The sequence below is a fragment of the Leopardus geoffroyi genome, chromosome D1 (assembly GCF_018350155.1).
Source record: "Leopardus geoffroyi isolate Oge1 chromosome D1, O.geoffroyi_Oge1_pat1.0, whole genome shotgun sequence".
NCBI classification, from domain to species: Eukaryota; Metazoa; Chordata; class Mammalia; order Carnivora; family Felidae; genus Leopardus; species Leopardus geoffroyi.
Window position 1 is genome coordinate 23,247,250 of NC_059329.1, and position 21,701 is coordinate 23,268,950.

Genomic DNA, 21,701 nt, shown 5'->3' on the forward strand with positions numbered 1-21,701 from the left:
TCTGTTCTTGCCCCCGGGGTCCTCACCCCCCTTGCCTCAACATCCAACTTGTCCTGACACTGGCAGCCGGACTTCCGGTGGCCGGGAAGGTGCCCTGCTGGGCTGTGGAGGCTCAGGAGAGCCTGCTGTTCTTGGCAGCTCCAGCATTTTCTAGTGAGATGGCTCTTCCAGCCCCTGAGCTTGGTGAAGGGACGGTGCCAGCCCAAAGTAAACTCAAAGTAAACTTCAACTCAGCTCCCTGCCCGCCCCCCCCCCGGTCCCCCCCTTCCTGGACACTGTCCTGGTAAGGGAAGTGGGACCTTGTCCTGGAGCCTGAGGGTCGGCAAAGAAGAGCCTGGTGGTGGAGCTTCTCTGGCTTCTGACCTCTGCCCCCCTCCCTCCTCTCTCCAGAGCTCCAGCTCTTTCTCCAGAGGTACCTGCTGGGATGGAGGAGGCTGGCCAGAGCAGGGAGGAGATTTCCATTCAGACACCTTCCAGGTGAGCGCACACGGCGTGTTGTGCTTGGGCCGATGTGTGTGTTCATGCGCGCGTGCGCTGTGTGTGCATGAGCGTGTCCGTGGGTTGTGTGCGAGAGAGAGCATAGGCATGCATCCGTGTGTGGACAAGAACACGGGTGGGCCTGTGGGAGGTTGTGTCCTGTCCCCCCCCCCCCGCCCGCCTTCTAGGCCTGCCACTATCCAGGCCTGCTTCTAGCCTGGCACTCTCCTCTCTGTGGTCTGTGTGACCTTGGCTTTGCACTGGGACTCCCTTCTGTCTTGGGAGCCGGCTGGTCCCCTGCTGTGGTCCCACGCAATGGTGACTGATCTCTGGCCACCCGTTTAGCTGCCTGGGGGCCCTAGGGCCAGCGTTTGCCCCCCACCTCCCAAAATGGAGGCGTGTGGGGGCTTCCTGCCCAGCATCTCAACTCTGCCAAGGCGGAGGGAATGGGGAACAGCTGCGTTGGCCGATTCCGGCTCCGTATGGATTTGGTTTGACAACAAAGCTCCCTCTGTGTTGTTCTCAGGCCCCTTACATAACCCGAGGGTGGGGGGCGGGAGGGGGGAGGGAGGTGATGGGGGGAGGTGGAGATGGGGACAGGGAGACACCAGGACATGATGGTTGGAAAGGGGACAGGGACCGGGAGGAGGGGCAGGGGAGTGAGAGAGAGAGACCATCGGGAAGCAGAGAGAGGAGGAAAAGTGTGCGTCTTGGCCCTACAGCTCTACTTCCGGCCTCCTGATTGGGAAGGAGCTGGATTTCTGGGTCTTCTGACTTTTGTCCTGTAGCTGCCTTGTCTTCCCCTCCTTGCACCCCACCCACCAGCCCTGGATCTGCTGGGGATCTGCCTGGGAGGAAGGGTTCGGGGCTGGGCCGGAGGGCCATCCTTAGCCCCACCCTGTAGCTGAGTGCTTTCATAAAGAAGGGAGTCATTCTCCTCCCTTGCTCTCGGGCGTCCATTCATGACTCCAGGTCCCAGGCCTGGCTCTAGAAGCCCCTCTTGCTACCCTCTGGATGGCAGCCGTTCCCTGTACCCTGTTGGGCTGCTCAAGGCCCCACCTAGGTCCCTGGCCCAGTCTCCTGTCTGGGACCTCCCCCCAGCTCCAGACCCTCTGGCCACCCCGTCAGAGGCCCTTGTGGCCCTGTCCCTGCACTGTCCCCTCCCTCAGTAATCAGACCTTCTCTTCTTGCCATCACTGTCCCTGCAGCTGTCCAAATAGAGGGGGAAGAAAATGTTCTCTTTCCGGAACAGCTGGACTGACAGCCGGGAAGGCCAGGTGAGCTGGCCAGGCTTTGGGGGTGCTTTCGGGGGTGGGAGGTACCTTGTCCCAGGGCCCTGATCCTGCCAGCTCCTAGGCAGGAGCAAACAGACACTGGGAAGAGGGCAGGAGGACCAGTAGGGCCAGGGCCCCAGTGACGGCGTGGTCTCCTGAGTTTTCTCAGGTTTTCTTCCCTGTGCCTCAGTTTTCCCCCAGTCCTTTTCTGGCACCAGGCTTCCTTGAAAAGAGCCTCTGGATTCCATTTGGCCCTGAAGGGTAGTGCTTGTCCCCAGGCTGCAGTGGATTAACAGGGCTGTATTCTTCTAACCTGAAAACAACAGAGGGGGGAGGAGCTGCTGGCAAAGCCCCAGATTCTCCCGGTTCTGGCACTTGGCTTGACCCCTAGCACCTCCCTCGATTCGATTTTAAGGTGTCTGCCCAGGAGGTATCCTATAGAAACTGAGCCATAACTCTGCGGAGAGATGGTGTGGGCGAGGCCCAAACCTGCTGAACGAGCCCTAGACTCTGGAATCCTCAGTCCCCAGGCCCTGACCAGCTTGTGGCTTGCCTCCCACCACCTGCCCCAGGTCTGGGTGCTGGGATGCTCCTGCAATTGCTAATGCCTCGGGGCTTGAGACAGAAAGGTCTGCTTGGGGAAGGGGGATGGCTAGGAGAGGGCTTAGGAGTTTCCCGATTTGTTGTGGGCGGGTGGGCCAGGAGGATGGCCCCTCTCACACGAATCAGGGTTAGGTGCCTGGGCAAAGAGACCAGGCCAGGAGGATGGTGAGTGAGCGCTATGAGGGTGCCGGGTGGGGGTGTCCTCCATTGGGGCAGCTGCCTCTGTCCCGTGTGTGACTGAGGTCCCCGGCTGCCTTGGGACACTCCCTAGCCCCCCTGGGGACATCCCTTTGAGGCTGTGTATCTTTCTGTCCTTCACTTTCCTGTAGCCCTCCCCCTCCCGCAGCGCCCACCTCCCCAAGAACCTCTGAGCATAACAGGAGTGTGACTCTGTCGCTGGCAGCCGGGCTTGGCCAGGCGGAGGGCCAGAAGTCCAGAGTTTCTCTTTACCCAACTCTCAGAGGTGAAGAGATCCCCAGAGGGCTGGCTTAGCCACTCCCTGCTCTTGAAGTGCTCCCTGGCTGATAGCTCCAGGGACCTGCAGCCTGACAAACAAACCGGGCTGGAGCAGGAGCTGAAGGTGAAGCCCTGTGGCCCGTGCCCTGGGCCGCAGGATGGGGGAAGAGAGCGCCCTGGCGGAGGGGGCTCAGCAGACCTCAGAAGCTGTACGTTTGGGGTGGGTGGGGTGGGGTGGGCAGGGAAGAAGGAATGAGGGGTGTGTGCACGTGTGTGTAGGGGTCACTACATTCCTGCATGTTTCCAGGGTTGGTTTGGGGGTGTGCCTGTGGGTGAGCAGAGACGGGTGTGTTTTTGCACAGAGATGCCTTTGGAGGTTTTCGACGCGGGAGGGTCGGAACGGACCGGAGCAGGGTGGGCTTGAGAAGGGTTTCAGAGTGTCTCCCTGGTGCCTCCTGGCTCTGGGTTATGGATGGGGCTGTGAGCACTTGGACGGATTTGCTGGACATGTCCCCCGTGGAGGAGCCCCAGGGGCAGAGGTGGTCCTGGGGCATCTTTGATAACCTGAGCATCAGCCGGCCCTCCAGCCAGCATTCCCACCTGCTCTGCTCTGGCCTCTGCCCCCAGGGACCACTGCTTGCCCTGGAAGGTCTGCACCTTCGCCAGCAGCACCTAGAATGCTGGCCGCCCCACCCCCTTAGCTCCTCATCAACCTTTTACTTGGAGGAGAGTCGGTTCATTGAAAGTCTTAACTGATGTGAAACCTTAAAAGGGCCTTGCTGGCTTTGCTCTTCCTTGGGGACAGCTACTGCAGGAAATGGGGTCTTGCTTTTCCTTCTTCCTGGTTTCATTTCTCAGTTAGAGCCCCCACCGCAGGTGCTACATTGCCACACGGCACTTCCCTCTTTTCCCTACCCCCACCCTCAGCTCCCCTAACTCGGTTGGGCTCCTAATAGGAATTCAGGAGCCAGTCCTCCCCCTGTTGACCTCCTGAAACCTCCATGTTCCAGAACCACCATGGCAGGACAGCTTGGATAGACAGGGGAGAGCTGTTTCCCTGCTATTCCCAGATGTTCCCAAACAGCCGTGCTGATAGCCACCGTTCTTGGGTCAGAGCTAGAATGTTTTTCATTGCCCTGCACTGTCCCTGCCTGCGGACTTTGGGAGTACCTGCCCGAGACAGGGGAGAACCAGCAGAGGGAATATCACTTTGGAAATAAGTGAGGAGGGTACTGCTTCTGGAACTGCCATGGAGAGGGGGCGCTGCTCAGGGGAGGGGGCCCATCTCTATGCCTGTGGGATGGGACTGATCGGGGGTCTGGGCACCTTCTCTAGAACATGCTATGCCCAGAGACAGTGGCTTCTGCAGTGAGGCCTGCTCCCTCTCTCCTATCCCGTGCTTCTCACGTGACAGCAGTGCAACTCCAGTCTGACCAGTACACAGGACCTGGGTTTCGTGCAGGGCAGAGCCTGGGTGGCAGTGCTCCTCCCCCTCTGCCCGAGCAGCTGCGTGTGCCCTCGTAGTTTGTGCCATGGAGACAGCAGCTGGGAGGAGAGGGGAGTATGGTTGTGGTTGTGGACCCCTCCCATGGTGTCGGCCTGGCCTGTACTAAGGCTTTTCGATCTCAGGATGGCTTTCGAGGATCACACACCTCCCAAAACTTGCTCTTGTGACCTGAATTTCACAGATGAGGAATCTGAGGTCCTGAGAGATACAGGAGCTTGTTCAGGACTGCCTGGCCTGTGACTGCAGAGGTGGGATTGAACCTCAGGTTTGTGTCCAGACCCTTCTCCTCTGCCTCCAGGATGCCAAAGGTCCTTTGAGGTGCAGGGAGGGGTGGCTGAAGTTTTAGCCTAGGCCGGCCCTCTTGGGGAACAAATAAAGGGGATGTGAGGTAATAGGACATCTTCGAGGCTCTCCTGGGATCTCGATAGGTCTGTTGGTTGACATCAGCTCATCATGTGGTCCAATAGGCCTGGAGCTGGTGGTGATTAAGGTGAGTCAAAGGTGGTGCAGAAGCCACGCCTTCTTGGTGATAAGGGTATGTTTGTGAGCACAGCCACGTGTGTTTGGCAAAAGTTGTGACACTTGGTGCGTCCGCCAGCCCCTGAGCCCAGCCTCTAGCAAGCTCCTAGTGCCTTGTGTGCTCAGGTCTTTGCAAAATAAGGGTCTGGGATGCTCTAATCTGACGCAACTTTTCTGTCCACGCTTGTCCTGCTCATTTGCTCGTTCATTTAGACATGTGTTCATTTCAGTGTTTGTCAGTTACCTACCACGTGACATGTATTAAATTTGGTGTGAGAGATACTGTCGGCCACAAGGAGTCCCTGCTTTCTTGGGGTACGGGAAATAGCGTGGTGTCACTGCTACAAAGGAAGCAAAACGGAGTGAGGAGGCAAGACTGGGGGCCGGGAGGAGACTCCTAGATTGGGTAGTCTGGGACCCTGGGTTGAGGGGGAGCATGAAAGGGAGAGTGGCCAGGACAAGGGAAGCCAGGGACGGAGGTCTGGGCTTGTGATTCCAGATCCCACACCATTTGTCCTGCCGTCAGCCCCTGCCAAGACAAGGACTCAGATGGGAATCTTTAGCCCTGTCTCCATTCTCAAATGGGGGTCAGGTGTGGAGGGGGCGTGCAAGCTAAACTTCTTCTCTTTGGGGAGGGGAGGGTGTGTTTAGGAAGTGCTGGGGAAGCCCAGGGGTCATCGGGGAATTTCTCTGTTCGGTGGACAGTCACATGGGCATCACGTAAGGTTCAGTGTTTATTTCTTTGCCTTCGGTCGCAGAACAGACTGAGTGAAAAATCGTGGTTTTTTTCATTTATTTTTTATTATTTTTTTTAAAGATTTTTATTTTATTTTATTTTTTAAATTTTTTTTTTTTCAACGTTTATTTTTATTTTTGGGACAGAGAGAGACAGAGCATGAATGGGGGAGGGGCAGAGAGAGAGGGAGACACAGAATCGGAAACAGGCTCCAGGCTCTGAGCCATCAGCCCAGAGCCTGACGCGGGGCTCGAACTCACGGACCGCGAGATCGTGACCTGGCTGAAGTCGGACGCTTAACCGACTGCGCCACCCAGGCGCCCCAAAGATTTTTATTTTTAAGTACAACCCAGAGATCAAGGGCTGCACACTCCACTGACTGCACCATCCAGGCGCCCCACCAAAAAATAACGTTTTTAAAATGATATTTTAATCCACCCCGCATTCCACACAGCCGCAGCTTTTGGATTTCACTTAGCACATGAAGAAGGAGTATGGCTAATAGTTGCTATTCGCTGAGCGTTTCCCATGTGTCTTTCCTATGTTATCATGTTAACCAGCACAGTGGGACTTTTGGCAGGGGCTCTTGGCCTCCATTCTACAGATGGGGAGACCAAGGCTTAGGGATGCTAAGTGGCAGAGGCGGGGTTCAGGCCCAGTGGCCAGTGCCCCAGGCACAGCTCTTGGCCTGAGGAGGAGCAAAGGTTCTGGCAAGACAGTTCCGTGTGACCCGCTTGCCAACCCAAACATGGCCGTCCGCGTGGACCCCGGGAGGGTGTGGTATGCGAGGCGTAGCCGTGAGGCCAGTTCTGCTCAGGCACTGGGGCGAGTTGCCAGGGTCAGGAAGACGTTGGATGTGGGCAGAGCGGAGATTGGGCTGGTGTGCCAGGTGCCAATGTCACCTTGAACTGTGGCTGTGCATCCAGAACCCTGACAGCCCAGGAAGAGGGGAACGGATGCTGGGGAAGAGTGGAGTCTTCTCAACTCTGACACTCTGGAGAGAGACCTTGAGACAGTGCTCACTGTGACTGTCAGAGTGACCAGGGCCCTCTGGAGGCATTTCAGACACTCTGATTTAGCCTTCCTGAGCTGGGGTCCAGGAAGCGTGTGCAGCTTAATGTGCTCTACAGGTGCTTCCAGTAGGATCTCAGAGATTGCCTGGTCCAGCGCTGTCCAGTGTGGAAAGGCACTGGGGGGCAGGCGCCTGGGTGTCTCAGCCAGTTGAGCATTTGACTCTTGATTTCGGCTCAGGTCATGAGCCCAAGGTTGTGAGATTGAGCCCGTATCCAGGTCTGCTTGATATTCTCTCTCTCTGCCCCTCCCCCATGTTCTCTCACTCTCAAACAAAACAAAACAAAACAAAACAAAAAAACAGTGGGAACCACAAACTCAAGCCACATAGGTAATTTTAAATTTTAAAAGAGGTTAAGTTAAGGTTCCTGGCTGGCTCAGTTGGAAGAGCATGTGACTCTTTTTTTTTTTTTTTTTTTTTTTATTTATTTTTGGACAGAGAGAGACAGAGCATGAACGGGGGAGGGTCAGAGAGAGAGGGAGACACAGAATCGGAAACAGGCTCCAGGCTCTGAGCCATCAGCCCAGAGCCTGACGCGGGGCTCGAACTCACGGACCGTGAGATCATGACCTGGCTGAAGTCGGACGCTTAACCGACTGCGCCACCCAGGCGCCCCAGAGCATGTGACTCTTGATCTCCGGGTTGTGAGTTTGGGCCCCACATTGAGTATAGAGATTACTGAAAATAAACATATTTAAAAAAATGTTAACTTAGGGGCGCCTGGGTGGCTCAGTCGGTTAAGCGTCCGACTTTGGCTCAGGTCATGATCTCGTGGTGTGTGAGTTCGAGCCCCACGCCGGGCTCTGTGCTGACAGCTCGGAGCCTGGAGCCTGCTTCGGATTCTGTGTCTCCCTCTCTCTCTGCCCCTCCCCTGCTAACAGTCTGTCTCTCTCTGTCTCTCAATAATAAATAAATGTTAAAAAAAAATTTTTTTTTAATGTTAAGTTAGCTACATTTTTAAAAAGTAAAAATAAGGAGGTGAAATAAATTTTGAATATTTTAACCCAGTATAGCCAAAATAGGAGTTCAGTGTGTGATCAATCAAATAGATTTTTAAGGTGATAGTTCACTTTTTTTGGTACTAAGTCTTTGAAATCCAGCATGTTTTCTTTTTTTTTTTTTTATTGTTAGTATAACTTTATTTATTGATGTATTCACGTATTTATTTATAATTTACATCCAAGTTAGTTAGCATGTAGTGCAATTAGGATTTCAGGAGTGGATTCCAGTGATTCATCCCCTATGTCTAACACCCAGCGTTCATCCCAACAAGTGTCTTCCTCACCGCATATGTTTTCCACTTGCAACACACTCAGTGTGAACCAGCCACACTGCAAGTACTCCATAGCCACATGTGGGATGGGGCAGGGCTGGTGCCTTCCACCGTTTTCAGAAGAGGAATCTGGAGGCCAGAGGAGGAAGGGGACTGGCCAGATTGGTGGGGAGCTGAGTTCAGGCCCCAACTCCGGTAGTGCCTTTAGCCTTGGCATCTTGGGGCCAAATTCGTTGACTCCTGGGTGAAAAGTCTGGGGAAGGAAACATACCCTAAGCCCCTGCCTGGGACCTGGGGCAGGTCCACAGCCACACCATACTATTCCTTTTTTAAATCCTGGCTATGAGTCTGTACCGTTGATTCTCTACCCTGCCACAGCTTCAGCTTTCTGGAATTCAAAGCTTCTGCCCCACCCAGAAAGACACCAGAAGTATGATTTTCAAGTGGTTCCCCGTGGTGTCTTGTGACTGGCAGCTGATAAAGTGGATGATACAGTGTTTCTGTGCAGGAGGCTGCAAGTGCTGGGCTGGTTGGGGTGTCTGATGGGGGGGCAGCAGCCTGTGGACCCCACGAGTGGGGAACAGAGAGCCTTCTGTGCTTCAGTGGGAAGCCTGTCAGGCCCCTTTCCCTCCAACCTTGGATGGCCAGACAGATGCCCCCATCTGCCCACTCACAGGCCTTGAGGCAGTTGGTCAGTTACGCAGCCCTGGGCTGTCTCACGTGAGCTGGGGCCAAGGCAGGCCTCACTCCCCATTGGGCGTGCCGTGGTCATGCTGTGCTGTTCAGTGATGGGGAGAGGACACAGTCTGCAGGCTGTGTCTAGCCAGGGGGTGGGCCGGAGGGGATGAAGCGAGTTTGGGACCCACTGTTGCTGCTTCCTCTTCTCTTGGTCCAGTGATGTCCCCGACCAATAGATCCATTTATGAATTCAGTGAATTTGTATTGAGAGCCTACTGTGTACAGGTCACTATTCTAGACATTGGTGATACACCAGCAAACAAAACAACAACAGAATCTTTACAAGCAGGGGAAGGGGGATCGGAAATGTTGGGTGTGCATGGAACTCTCGATGGCAGGTAGAGAAGGTGAATAAAGAGATCAATGAAGAGATATCAAACCCATGTCTCTCTGGGTAGACAAGGAGCCCATGGAGCGTTTTTGAGCTGAGAAGTGTTGTAGGTGACTGATCTGTTCTGGAGAATTGCACGCACTTAGCCATCCGCACCCGAGAATGACTGATTAAAGTAGGGTATAGTCCCACAGAACCCCAATGGCATGTGTCATCTCGCCTTACCGAGCAGCAGCATCAAGTCTCGTGGACTTCATAGTCCAGCTTGAGTCCCCTCTGGAATATTAGCAGAGGACTCCGAGCTGGGAGGAATCATGGTGGGCTGGCTGGCACCACTGAGATTCACTCACTCTGACAGGTGGAAATGCGACCCCAGATTCCTAAGATGAAATGCGCATGAGCAGGTGTGGAACAGATCTGCTCTTACGTTCAAAAGGGTAGCCACACAAGTTCAGGAGGCCTGGCTGAGGGATTTTAGTCCCATGCCATGGGCGTGTTGTGGTGGCAGGAAAGTGAGCGCAGTCTTAGCCAGCATTCATGGAAGTCTGGTGTCCAGATGGAAGGCGGTACTAATCCTGTGGATACAGTTGTATGCATTGGAAGCCTGCTGGAGAGCTTCCAGAGGAGCCTCGGGCTACGGGGAGGGGGGTGGGTGGCAAATAGAGACTGTGTCTCACAAGGAAGCTGCCTGAGAAGGAGCAAGGAAGGCTGCTGGTAGCTGCTGTAAGCGTTTGAAAGACTTTGATCTGGTAGAGGGCTGACTTCCTTTACTTGCTCGAGGAAGTAAAGGAATCGAGGGAGCCATTCCTTCACAGGAGAGTTTTTGAGGCAGTAGAGGGTCGGGCATGTGGGCTCCAGAGCCAAGCAGCCTGAGTCCCAGTCCTTCTCACTAGCCCTTCGCCCTTGGGCAAGTTGCTGACCCTTCCTGCACATCGGGTCCCTGTCTCTGCGATGCAGGTCGTCATGGTGTTTAACTCCTAGGGTTGAGATCGTACTTGGACAGCCCCTAAAAGTGTCTAGCAGACTAGTTCTCAACATCTGGTCATGTCTGGAGACAATGTGGTTGTCACAACTGGGGAGTGGGGCTCCTCCTGGGGAGTGGCATCTGGTGGGTAGAGGTCAAAGATGTTGCTAAACACAGCCCCTCACAACAGTGACTTCTCTGGTCTCCAAAGCAATGGCGATGGGGTAGGAACCCTCCTGATATCCCACATGGTAAATGCACCATACGTTTTAGCAATTAATAAGGGATGTAACACATGTTTAATCTCATCTTATTACTTGTGTGTCGGATGTTTACAAAACATCTGCTACATTTTGAACTCTATAATAGAGTCTGAAAATATAATGAAGTCCCAGACCACAGAGGTCATAGTCTCATGGGCAAGATACAAAACACATAATATAATATAAAATTATATTATGTGATACAGCATCTTCTGTAATCCAGGCACTCTGATAGACTCTTGGTATAAACAGGCCTCCAATTTCAGAGGTCAGGAGATAGTGGGCAAAACAGGAAGAGCAGTAATTATATAATATGAAATTATATTACCTGTGAAGTGCCAGAAGCAAGTTACAAACGATATTTTGTGGGAAGAGAAACATCAATTGCTTAGAAATGTCGGAATAGATTTCATAGAGATGGAGCCCTTTGAGATGACACTGGAGTGAGGTGGTTCCAATGAATGGGGCGGGGAGGGGCTTAGGGTGTCCCACCGGAGGGAAGTCTGCAGAGGAGGTGATGTGCTTGGGAAGAGGATAGCAGGTGCACCTGCAGGGCGTGTGACCCGAGGGTGAAGGGTCCTGGTGGCCACTAAGGAGCTTTGGCTTTTCATTTAAGGAATGGGAGCAACTGAGGCAGGAGGGTGCTTTGATCCAAGTTATTTCTTAGAAGCATCCCATGTTGGCAGTTCCAAAGGAGGGGGTTGAGTGTAGAAAGACTAATTGGGCAGAGACCAATTAGGAAGCAGGGAAGGTGGGGTGGGATCTAGACTCCATGTGTCTCAAGAAGACATGGAGGGACTGTATTCTGAAGTGTTTCTGAGGCTCTAGACCATGTGACCTTTGTGCCGCAGCCAGGTTTTTTAAAGCCTCACATGCCCAGTGCCTCCCACAATGCCGAGCATTCGGTTCATTAGGAGCCCAGAGAGCACTGGCTGGGATGAGGAATTGGGGTAGAATCAATCATATTTAGTAACTGTTCAGTAGGGATGGCGTGAGGGGAGGCAGATGTTGGCAGGCTGAGTTTAGGATGATGTGGGGCCTGGGCGGGGGGGGGGGGGGCAGCGGAGAGTGGGAGGAAACGGGTCCAGTTTGGGCATGTGGAGTTTGAAGCGTTTATGATCATCTGGGTAGGATGTGCAGCAGACAACCAGAAATAGTAGGATGGGATCTGGGGAGGAATCAAAGGGTTTGGATCATCAGGGTAGGAGTAGTGGTCAGTCGTCTGATGGTGAATGCACTTGTCCTGTGAAAACAGGCAGGGGAGAGCAGAGGGTCAAGGATAGATCCCTGGGGAACGCCAGCACCTGACTGAAGTGGGGTCAGAACAGACTGGCACAGAGCTAGGAGGGAAACCTGGAGAAGTTCTTGACCCAGAAGCCAAGAAGGCGGTATCAGCGGACTGTATCAAAGGCTTCAGAGTATGAGGGAGAGCGAAGACAGACCTTCCTCAGGTTGGACAGTTACGAGGCCGCTGATGGCTTTCGCAGGAGCTATTTCCGCATAAAACGTGGGCGGTGGTGTAGGGCTGAAGGAGTGAGTGGAAACAGCACAGATACAGAAGTCTGACCACTGGAGGTAAGGGGGCAGATGCAGGGGTAGCTGGAGGAGGAGGTAGAGGCAAAGAGGGAGGAGGGAGATTTAAGTATGTTTATTAGAGAGGAGTGAAGGAGAGAAGGGCAAAGGGGACCACTGATGGGGAACAGTACTGGCAAGGTGAGCGGGGATCGGTGTCCAGGTGGAGGGATTAGGAGGGAACAAGAGGGGTGAGTGAGTCTAGAGGTGGCAGACAGGTAGCTTCAGTTTTTCCCTCTAGAACTGAGGGACGTGTATTACGTGACTCGCTCAAGGTCTGCGAACCAGTAAGAACAGAGCCGGTGCCTCTGCCCCCACGGGTCTTCCTGGACCCCTTCTCAGGGACATTACACCATATCCCTTTGATAGGCCCCAGGGCTCGAGGGGCCTGGCATCATGCTGTGCCCTTAGGGGGATACTGTCCCTCCTGGGTCAGCAGGTACAATACCTGCTGGGTACCTGCTGTGTGTCAGGCTGTGAGTGTCTGTGCAGCATGAGACACGGTTGCTGCTTCCATGGGGCCTTGGGGCCTTAATTCTTCACCCTGTGCCCCTGGTTCTGCCCTTTCGTGATGTCTGGGGCTGTGCTCATAGCCTCACCTCTGCAAGGGACACTGCTATTTGGCCAAGCATCTTAAGAGCACACGGCCTTCCTGCCCTGGGGTCACTTGGCCTAGTGGGTTGGGCGAGCTGGTTTCCTCGGCAGTTGGTGGTAGGGGCTGGTGCACGTTGGACGTGAGCGGATCAGAATCCCGCTCTTCCGCCCAGGTACTCTACTGTGACTTTCTCTCATGCCTGGTCAGTAATGTGGGACAGCTGCTGGGAGAAGGCTGTCGGTTGACCTGAGGCAGGCCCAAGAAGCCTGTGCTGCGGGATTGTCCGGGGCTGCTGGTCCTCGGCCTGGCCCAGCAAGGGGAAGGGGTGGGCTGATGAAATCCCTGATTGGGGATCTTGGAGCAAGCTCAAAGACCGGGCAGTCTGCTTCACACAGACCAGCACAGTTTGGGAACAAAGACATACCAGTGCAGACTTTCCGGGGAAGAGGTCCAAGATGGCTAGTTGTCTTGTTGCTGGGGACCCGGACTAGCCAGCTGTGCTCACCTCCCGGTGCCAAAGGTCTCCTCCATCCAGGTGGGGCCTGGAGGGTGGCTGGGTATGCGTCTTTCAGTTACTGTGGAGCTCGGTATGTGGTATTTTTCATCCTGGCTTCCTGTTAGAATCACCAGGGAGGTGGGGGTTTGTTTTGTTTTGTTTAGGGATGCCTGTGCCCTGCCCTTAACCAATTAAATAACAATCTCGGAGAAGGGGACGTGGACATCTATATATTTTCGTATTTCTCAGGTGCTGGCCTTGTGCCAGTCAGGTCACCGATGTCGTGACCTACTGATACAAAAGGAGATGAAGTGAAATGGAGTGAATCCTGGTCATGAAAGATTGAGAGGGAGTAGAGGGTAGGAGAGGGTGTGGTTCCTCAAGTCCTGAGCTCTCCGGATCCTGGCGTGGAGCTCTCGCACACAGAGTGTGGTCCTAGCCCAGCAGCAGGGCACCACCTGGGAGTTAGTTAGAATTCATACCCAGCCACACCCACTGAGTCAGGATGTACACATCAAGGTTGAGCAGCCTGCTTTGGTCATTCATTCGGACATCCTCATTATCCTCCCCTTCCTCCTCCTCCTCCGCTTCCCCCTCCTCTCCCCTACCTCCTCCGCCTTCCCCCTTCCCTCCTTCCTCCTCCTCCCACCCCCTTATTCTCCCACCCCCTTCCTCCTCCTCCTCCTCCTCCTCCTCCTCCTCCTCCTCCTCCTCAGTAGTTCCTTTATTTTAATATAATTTATTGTCAAATTGGCTTCCATACAATACCTAGTGCCATCCCAACCAGTGCCCTCTTTCCTTCCCATCACCCACTTTCCCCTCTCCCCCACGCCCCATGAACCCTCAGTTTGTTTTCTGTATTTAAGGGTCTCTTATGGTTTGCCTCCCTCTCTCTCTGTTTGTAACTGTTTTTTTTCTTCCCCTTCCCTTCCCCCATGGTCTTCTGTTAAGTTTCTCAAGATCCACGTATGAGTGAAAACATATGATATCTGTCTTTCTCTGACTGACTTAGCATAATACCCTCCAGTTCCATCCACGTTGCTGCAGATGGCAGGATTTCATTCTTTTCTCGTTGCCAAGTAGTATTCCATTGTATATAGAAACCACATCTTCTTTATCCATTCGTCAGTTGTTGGACATTTAGGCACTTTCCATAATTTGCCTATTGTTGAAAGCGCCGCTGTAAACACTGGGGTACACGTGCCCCTATGCGTCAGCACTCCTGTATCCCTTGGGTAAATTCCTAGCAGTGCTATTGCTGGGTCCTAGGGTAGATCTATTTTTAATTTTTTGAGGAACCTTCCCACTGTTTTCCAGAGCGGCTGCACCAGTTTGCATTCCCACCAACAGTGCATGAGGGTTCCCATTTCTCCACATCCTCTCCAGCGTTATAGTCTCCTGATTTGTTCATTTTAGCCACTCTGACCGGTGTGAGGTGGTATCTCAGTGTGGCTTTGATTTGTATTTCCCTGATGATGAGGGACGTTGAGCATCGTTTCATGCGTCGGTTGGCCATCTGGATGTCTTCTTTGGAAAAGTGTCTATTCATGTCTTCTGCCCATTTCTTCACTGGATTATTTGTTTTTCGGGTGTGGAGTTTGGTGAGTTCTTTAACAGATTTTAGATACTAGCCCTTTACCAGATATGTCATTTGCAAATATCTTTTCCCATTCCGTCAGTTGCCTTTTAGTTTTGTTGATTGTTTCCTTTGTAGTGCAGAAGCTTTTTATCTTGATGAGGTCCCAGTAGTTCATTTTTGCTTTTAATTCCCTTGCCTTTGGAGATGTGTCAAGTAAGAAATTGCTGCAGCTGAGGTTAAAGAGGTTGTTGCCTGCTTTCTCCTCTCGGTTTTGATGGTTTCCTGTCTCACATTCAGGTCTTTCATCCATTTTGAGTTTATTTTTGTGTATGGTGTAAGAAAGTGGTCTAGTTTCATTTTTCTGCATGTTACTGTCCAGTTCTCCCAGCACCATTTGCTAAAAAGACTGTCTTTTTTCCATTGGATACTCTTTCCTGCTTTGTCAAAGATTAGTTGGCCATACATTTGTGGGTCCAATTCTGGGTTCTGTATTCTATTCCGTTGGTCTATTTGTCTGTTTTGTGCCAATACCATACTGTCTTGATGATTACAGCTTTGTAGTAGAGGCTAAAGTCTGGGATTGTGATGCCTCCTGCTTTGGTTTCTTTTTCAGTATCACTTTGGCTCTTCGTGGTCTTTTGTGGTTCCATACAAATGTTAAGATTGTTTGTTCTATCTTTGAGAAGAATGCAGGTGCAATTTTGCTTGGCTGCGTGTTAGAATCACCCGAAATGCTTGCACAAATTCCAGTGCTGGGCCAGTCACATTAAGTGAGAATTCCTAGGTGTGGGACCCAGATACTCTTAATTATACTTTACTTTAAAAATTATTTAGCACCCCAGGTGATTTTCCTGTTCAGCCAAGATCAAAAACACCCAGTTTAGCTAGTGTTTCTTAAACTTGAATGTACCTCTCATTGATCAGGAGATCTTATTCAAATGCAGATCCTGATTTTGTAGGTGTGGAGGGGCCTTAGATTATGCATTAAAAATTTTTTTTAATGTTTATTTATTTTATACTTTTTAAATGTTTACTTTTGAGAGAGAGAGCGTCAGCAGGTGAGGGGCAGAGAGAGAGGGGGAGACACAGAATCTGAAGCAGGCTCCAGGCTCTGAGCTGTTAGCACAGAGCCTGACACGGGGCTTGAACCCACCAACTGTGAGATCATGACCTGAGCCGAAGTTGGATGCTCAACCGACCCAGCCACCCAGGTACCCCGAGATTAATATATTTCTGATATGGTCCCTAGTGATGCCCATGCTGCTGACCTGATAAGTATATTTTGAGCTGCAAGCATCTACTAAGCTAACTTCCCAGTTTTATAACCAAAGAAACCGAGGGTCAGAGAGAGAGATGTGACTCCCCCAAGGTAACCCAAGGTATTACTTACTCATTCAGTACTTCCTGAGCACTGGTTCTGTGCCAGGCAGTGTGCTGGATGCTGGGAATAAGACTGACCTCATTGCTACCCTCACAGAGCTCATATTCCAGTGGGGGAGACAGACAGAAAGTAAGTATCTAAGCTCATTACAGATCAGGAGAAGTGCTCTGGAAGGTGCTAGGGAAGGTATGACTTGGCTGTGGCTGTAGGTAGGTATGGAAGAAGGCATGTCACTTAGCGGTCAGGGAAGTTACTAGAACCATGGCTTTCACTGGTGTCTTTTTTTTTTTTTTAAAGTTTATTTATTTATTTTGAGAGAGAGAGAGCAGGTGCACAAGTGCATGAGCAGGGGAGGGGCAGAGAGAGAGGGAGGAGAGAATCCCAAGCAGGCTCCACACTGTCAGTGCAGACCCCTACACGTGGGACTCAATCTCATGAACTGTGAGATCATGACCTGAGCCAAAACCAAGAGTCAGGTGCTTAGCCAACTGAGCTACCCAGGAGCCCCCTTACTGGGTCTTCTAACTACAAATCCAGAACTTTTCTTTTCTTTTTTTTAAAAATTTTTAATATGTATTTATTAAAAAAAAATTTTTTTTTTAACGTTTATTTATTTTTGAGACAGAGAGAGACAGAGCATGAATGGGGGAGGGTCAGAGAAAGAGGGAGACACAGAATCTGAAACGGGCTCCAGGCTCTGAGCCGTCAGCACAGAGCCCGACACGGGGCTCGAACTCACAGACCGTGAGATCATGACCTGAGCCAAAGTTGGATGCTTAACCGACCGAGCCACCCAGGCGCCCCATAATGTGTATTTATTTTTGAGAGAGAGACAGAGACAGAGCGCAAGCAAGAGAGGGGCAGAGAGAGAGACGGAGACACAGAATCCAAAGCAGGCTTCAGGCTCTGAGCTGTCAGCACAGACCCTGACGTGGGGCTCGAACTCATGAGCTGTAAGATCATGACCTGAGCTGAAGTCAGGCGCTTAACCGACTGAGCCACCAAGGTGCCCCAGAACTTTTCCTTACTGGGCAGGGTCATCTTCCATCTGGGGTTTGGGGATGGGTGCTCATGACTCTATGGAGGATGTCTGTCTCTGGTCCCCATCCCTCACCTGCCCCTACCCTGCTCTCTCCTCCCCCCTCCAAGACTAAAATTCTTCCTTGGTGTTTGTGGACTCAGAGCGGAGCCTGGGGGCAAAACATCAACTTCATAATAGGACAGTGTTCGGGATAATTGATTTATGATTTGTAACAAAACCCAGCTCTCGTCCTGAAGACATAATTTGAGGTTTTCCAGGTCTCTGTGAGAGAGTGCAAACACTAGAGATTCCCTCCCTTTCCAGGTGGATCACAAGAATCACCTGGGCTGCTTGTGAAAATGCCTGTCCCCGGGTCCCACCCTGGCTGACTCAGCAATCCCCGGGAGGGGCCCTGGAATCTATGTTTTCAGTAAGTGGCCCAGGGCAATTCTTCTGATCCAGGGCACTGAGGAACACCGTGTGGACGACAAAAAAAAAAAAAAAAAAAAAAAAAAAAAAAATGCTTGGTGTCTTGCTCCCCTTCGTGTGGCTGGGCAAGATGCCAAAATTTCTTCCCCAGTGACTCTGCAGCGTAGCCCTGGCTGAGTCTGTGTGTCGGGACCTCTCTGCTTATGTGCATGTAGCAGCTGGCCCCTTTCCAGAGCCCTGTCCTTGCCACGCCCTTTGTCCTTTGCCCTTACCCAGAGGGGTCTCCTGTCTCTTGGTCTACCAGCCAGACCCTCCTCCCTCCCTGCACTCCCCTTCAAACACTTGCCTTCATGGACTTCCCGCCCTCCTCCTCCCCCTCCAGCACTGGGATGCTAAGGGTTTGGGCACTGCATTTTAGTCAGAGTCCAGAAGATCTGGAGGCGGCTGTACGGACCGTCCCATGGTGCATCGTCGCCCCAGTGTCTGGCCTGAGAGGACCTGTTTGGCTTAGTAGTGGGAGACTGAGGATGGAGAGGTGGGCGGCCGCCAGAACTGAGGGAATGCTTTGGATGGCGGAGGATAGGTAAAGCTCAGCAAAGTGGGTCGAGGTGTCCGTCTGTTTCCTGGAGCTGGCCCTTCCCAGATCCAAGTGAGGAAGAGGACAAGGAGCCCCGAGAAACCACGCCAGGGAAGCTGGAAGAGGCCAGTCTGGCTTGAGACCTAATCTTCGAGGGGTGGGGCTTGGTTTCCCTTTCTGTGGCATATGCCCCACCTGGACCCCTGATGCCGCCCTTGAGGGATTAGGAGGATGTCCGCTCTCTGGATGGCCTCCCCGGAAGCAGCTCTGTGCTTTCTGGAGAAGGGAAGGCAGGCGCGTGTGTCCTACTCTAGTGTCTAGGCAGGAAGTTTGCGGAGCTGACCACACATGACTCCTACCTCCTAGGTGGCCCGAGGCAGCCGGGATGACAGCTCTCCCCAGGAACCCTGCTACCCGCTGAGAAACATGATCAGCAAATCCCGTGAGTGTTGTCCCAGGGCTCCCCCGCCCTGAAGGATGGGCCCCCCCAGAAGCTGTCTTCAGCGTCATCCTGGGTCCCCCTGGGGGTTGTGGAGGGACAGGCAGGGAGCCAGGGGGCCCTCTCTTCATCTTCAAAGACCGTGGAAACACTCAGGTCCAAGCCCTCTGCTGGAAAACTAGGGCCAGGCCAGGGCCAAGGACTGGGTCTGCTTGAGCTGGAGGTTGTAAGGGCCCAAAACAGGGCAGGTGGACCGGTGCTCTACCCGCCTGTCTCAGCCTCTAGCTCCTCTGTGCATGTGCCCTGCAGGCTTGAAGCTCCTGGCCATGTTGACGCTGGTCCTGATCGTCATGGTGTGGTATTCCATCTCCCGAGAAGACAGGTACATTGAGCTGTGAGTCCAGTTTCCATGTCCTTCCATTGGTTCTACTCAGGCGTGGGCTCAGGGATGGGGCGTCATGAGGCGGCAGACCTAGCGGGGCCAGGAGGGTGTTGAGGGCCGGGGCGTGACCCCTCCCTTGAGCTACTAGCACGAAGTGCCTCCAGGAGGGCAGGTGGTGGGTTTGGCGGGTAGGGTCTGGGATGGCTCCCCAGGGCCCCCACCTGGGGAGCTCAGGAGAAAGGAAGAGCTGGATCCAGAACGAGTTGGTTTCAGGGCAAAGGGCGAACTTGGGTTGACAGGATTGTATGCTGCTATGCCCCTGGGTCCTTGAGGTGTGACCGGAGCTCCTGCCTCCTCTCCTTTTCTGTCTCCAGTTTTTATTTTCCCAGCCCAGAGAAGAAGGAGCCGTGCTTCCAGGGTGAGGCAGAGAGGAAGGCCTCTAAGCTCTTTGGCAAGTAAGTACTTGAGGCTGAGGCGGGACAGGGCATGGCCAGGGTGAGGTGGATTGAGGGTTGCACAGGGTGGGGGCCTCAGTGCCGGCGAGGTGGAGGGGACCGCGTTAGCGGACATGGGTTAGGTCACGGGGTTAACCCGTGAGGGGAGGAGAGGCCCTTGAACATGTCAGCATAGAGCTGTTTCCGGGGAGGCCGTCCAGAGAGCGGACATCCTCCTGATCCCTCATATCAGTCCGGGGCCTGACCTGACCCTGATTCGGGCTTCAAGATTAATCCCTTTCTCATCCCCACCCTGCTTTCACCTCCGTGCAGCTACTCCCGAGATCAGCCCATCTTCCTGCAGCTGAAGGATTATTTCTGGGTCAAGACGCCGTCTGCCTACGAGCTGCCCTACGGGACCAAGGGGAGCGGTAAGACGTGCGGGGTTGATGGGAATGGTGGGCTCACCTTGGCCACACGGCTTCTTGTTCTTCGCTGCCCGTGGTCCCAGCGCCCACGTTGTGAGCCAGGCTCTGATGCTGAGGTCAGGGGAGGAAGAGGCAGCCAAGCCTCTGGGGAGCAGTGGAGGGACAGTCTTTAGCCTTTGCAAAGCTACTGTTGTCATCACCCCTCCCAATCCTCATCTTTTTGTAGAGGACCTGCTTCTCCGGGTTCTAGCTATCACCAGCTACTCCATTCCAGAGAGCATCCAGAGGTAAGGAGCCGCTCCTTGCACTGGGTCTGAACGCCTTCCCCTTCCTGCCCCCAGGTCCCAGGTGCCAGTCGTGGGCCAGCTTCTCCCAGTGAGCCTTCCCGTCTCTGGTCCCCTGTGGCCAATTTGACCCTTCTTCCTAGCCTGCTTGTCTCCAGAGGAGGCAGGGACGCCAGTGTCCACGGCAACTGAGCCTGGGCATCCAGGGGGCTGTAGCGGGCAGGGTGTCGCCGTGGCAACGGGCAGGCCTGGGCAGCAGGCGAGGGGGCTTTGAAATGGGGCTTCTTATTAGTCCCCCCAGCCAGGGGTTTCCCTCCGTTCCTCCTGTGTCTTCTGTGCTCTGCTTAGTCTCCTCTCCTGTCAAAGCCCAGGGCTGTGGAGTCAGCAGGAGCGCGAAAGCAGGACCCATGGGAGATGCCTGGTCCGTGGGGATCAAGGGCCGAGGTGGCCTGGAAAGGAATCCTAAGCCAGGCCCCAGGCAGACCCAGGGCAGGGGTTGAGTGGAGCAGGAGCAGGGGTCACTCCTGGGGCTGATCACCCTCTCCCGTTGGCAGTCTCAAATGTCGCCGCTGCGTGGTGGTGGGGAATGGGCACCGGCTTCGCAATAGCTCCCTGGGAGACGCCATCAACAAGTACGACGTGGTCATCAGGTCTGTGGGACTGGCCCTCGCCCCTTCTGCTTGGGAGTGACTGTAGATGGGCCAGCGGGGCTCTGGGTGACGGGCACCCTCCACCCCGCCTCCCAGATTGAACAACGCCCCAGTGGCTGGCTATGAGGGCGACGTGGGCTCCAAGACCACCATGCGTCTCTTCTACCCTGAGTCTGCCCACTTCAACCCCAAAGTGGAGAACAATCCAGACACACTCCTTGTCCTGGTAGCTTTCAAGGCAATGGACTTCCACTGGATTGAGACCATCCTGAGTGATAAGAAGAGGGTGAGTGGGGAGACTGGGAGGGGAGGGGTCGAGGCCCAGGGATGGGACACTGCCTGTCTCAGGATGTCATGCTCCACCGTGTCTGCCCTGTGGGCCTGAAGAGGCCAGGAGGGGAAGGCGTGAACCCCATGTTCTGTGGGGGCTTCTGAGAAGCCACCCCAGCAGCCGGGGCCTGACAGACTGCAGGAGCCCGGTGGCAGTAGCCAGGGGCACCCCAGGCTTGAGGCTGCCTGGGACACGGAAGCTGCCAGAATATGTGTGAGAAATCTGGGGCAGAGGAACTGGTCGGTAGTGACCTCCAGGCAGGGTATAGGTTAGAACAGGACATCTGCCCTTCCGGGTTGGGTCCACTGTGTCTTTTTTCCATCCAGTCAAATGCGAATGGTCTCATCTCGCATTTTTGCCAGATGTTTTGACAACCTCAAACTCAAGCCCCTTCCACCTGTTTGGATATCCTTGGAAGTGGGCAGTGGTTGGACCCCATATTCTAAACACTGTGTCACCTGGCCTCCCCTGGGGAGTGCCCTCCTTTCTCTCTCCCCCTGACTCTCTCCTCCGGTCTCCCTTCCCCTCTCCGGCGCTGGCCTCCACCTCCCTCCCCTTCTCACCCCTCATTCCCGAGGGCCTCTGCCACCTCATGGACCCCACCTCTGATGACCACCGGGCTGGACTTGATAAAGGTCCTCACATCCTCATGTCTCCCTTCCAACCCTGTGCCCTCTAGGTGCGAAAGGGCTTCTGGAAGCAGCCTCCCCTCATCTGGGACGTCAACCCCAGACAGGTGCGGATTCTCAACCCCTTCTTCATGGAGATCGCAGCTGACAAACTGCTGAACCTGCCCATGCAGCAGCCTCGCAAGATTAAGCAGGTGATGGTGGGGCTGTGGGCAGGGAAGCCAGAGCGTCGGGCTGGGACATTTCTAGAGGCCTGGGAAG

At 53.7% G+C, this 21,701-nt stretch overlaps 1 protein-coding gene across 7 annotated transcripts in view; it reads left to right on the forward strand.

The window, feature by feature from the left end:
* ST3GAL4 (ST3 beta-galactoside alpha-2,3-sialyltransferase 4) overlaps nt 1-21,701 on the forward strand; it is a 34,381-nt gene that overhangs the window by 8,030 nt on the left and 4,650 nt on the right. Inside the window, exons 2-11 of one of the 7 annotated variants that reach the window (XM_045483426.1) lie at nt 391-477; nt 17,182-17,287; nt 18,230-18,305; nt 18,612-18,684; nt 19,059-19,139; nt 19,452-19,549; nt 19,773-19,833; nt 20,385-20,480; nt 20,577-20,766; nt 21,491-21,634. In XM_045483426.1, the coding sequence (XP_045339382.1) occupies nt 425-477; nt 17,182-17,287; nt 18,230-18,305; nt 18,612-18,684; nt 19,059-19,139; nt 19,452-19,549; nt 19,773-19,833; nt 20,385-20,480; nt 20,577-20,766; nt 21,491-21,634 (978 nt within the window). In that variant the 5' untranslated portion in view covers nt 391-424. Of the gene's footprint in view, nt 1-387; nt 478-1,685; nt 1,755-2,889; nt 3,020-17,181; nt 17,288-18,229; nt 18,306-18,611; nt 18,697-19,058; nt 19,140-19,451; nt 19,550-19,772; nt 19,834-20,384; nt 20,481-20,576; nt 20,767-21,490; nt 21,635-21,701 lie in introns of those variants that run through there. The other 6 variants (XM_045483425.1, XM_045483429.1, XM_045483427.1 and 3 more) reach the window with 6 other exon arrangements.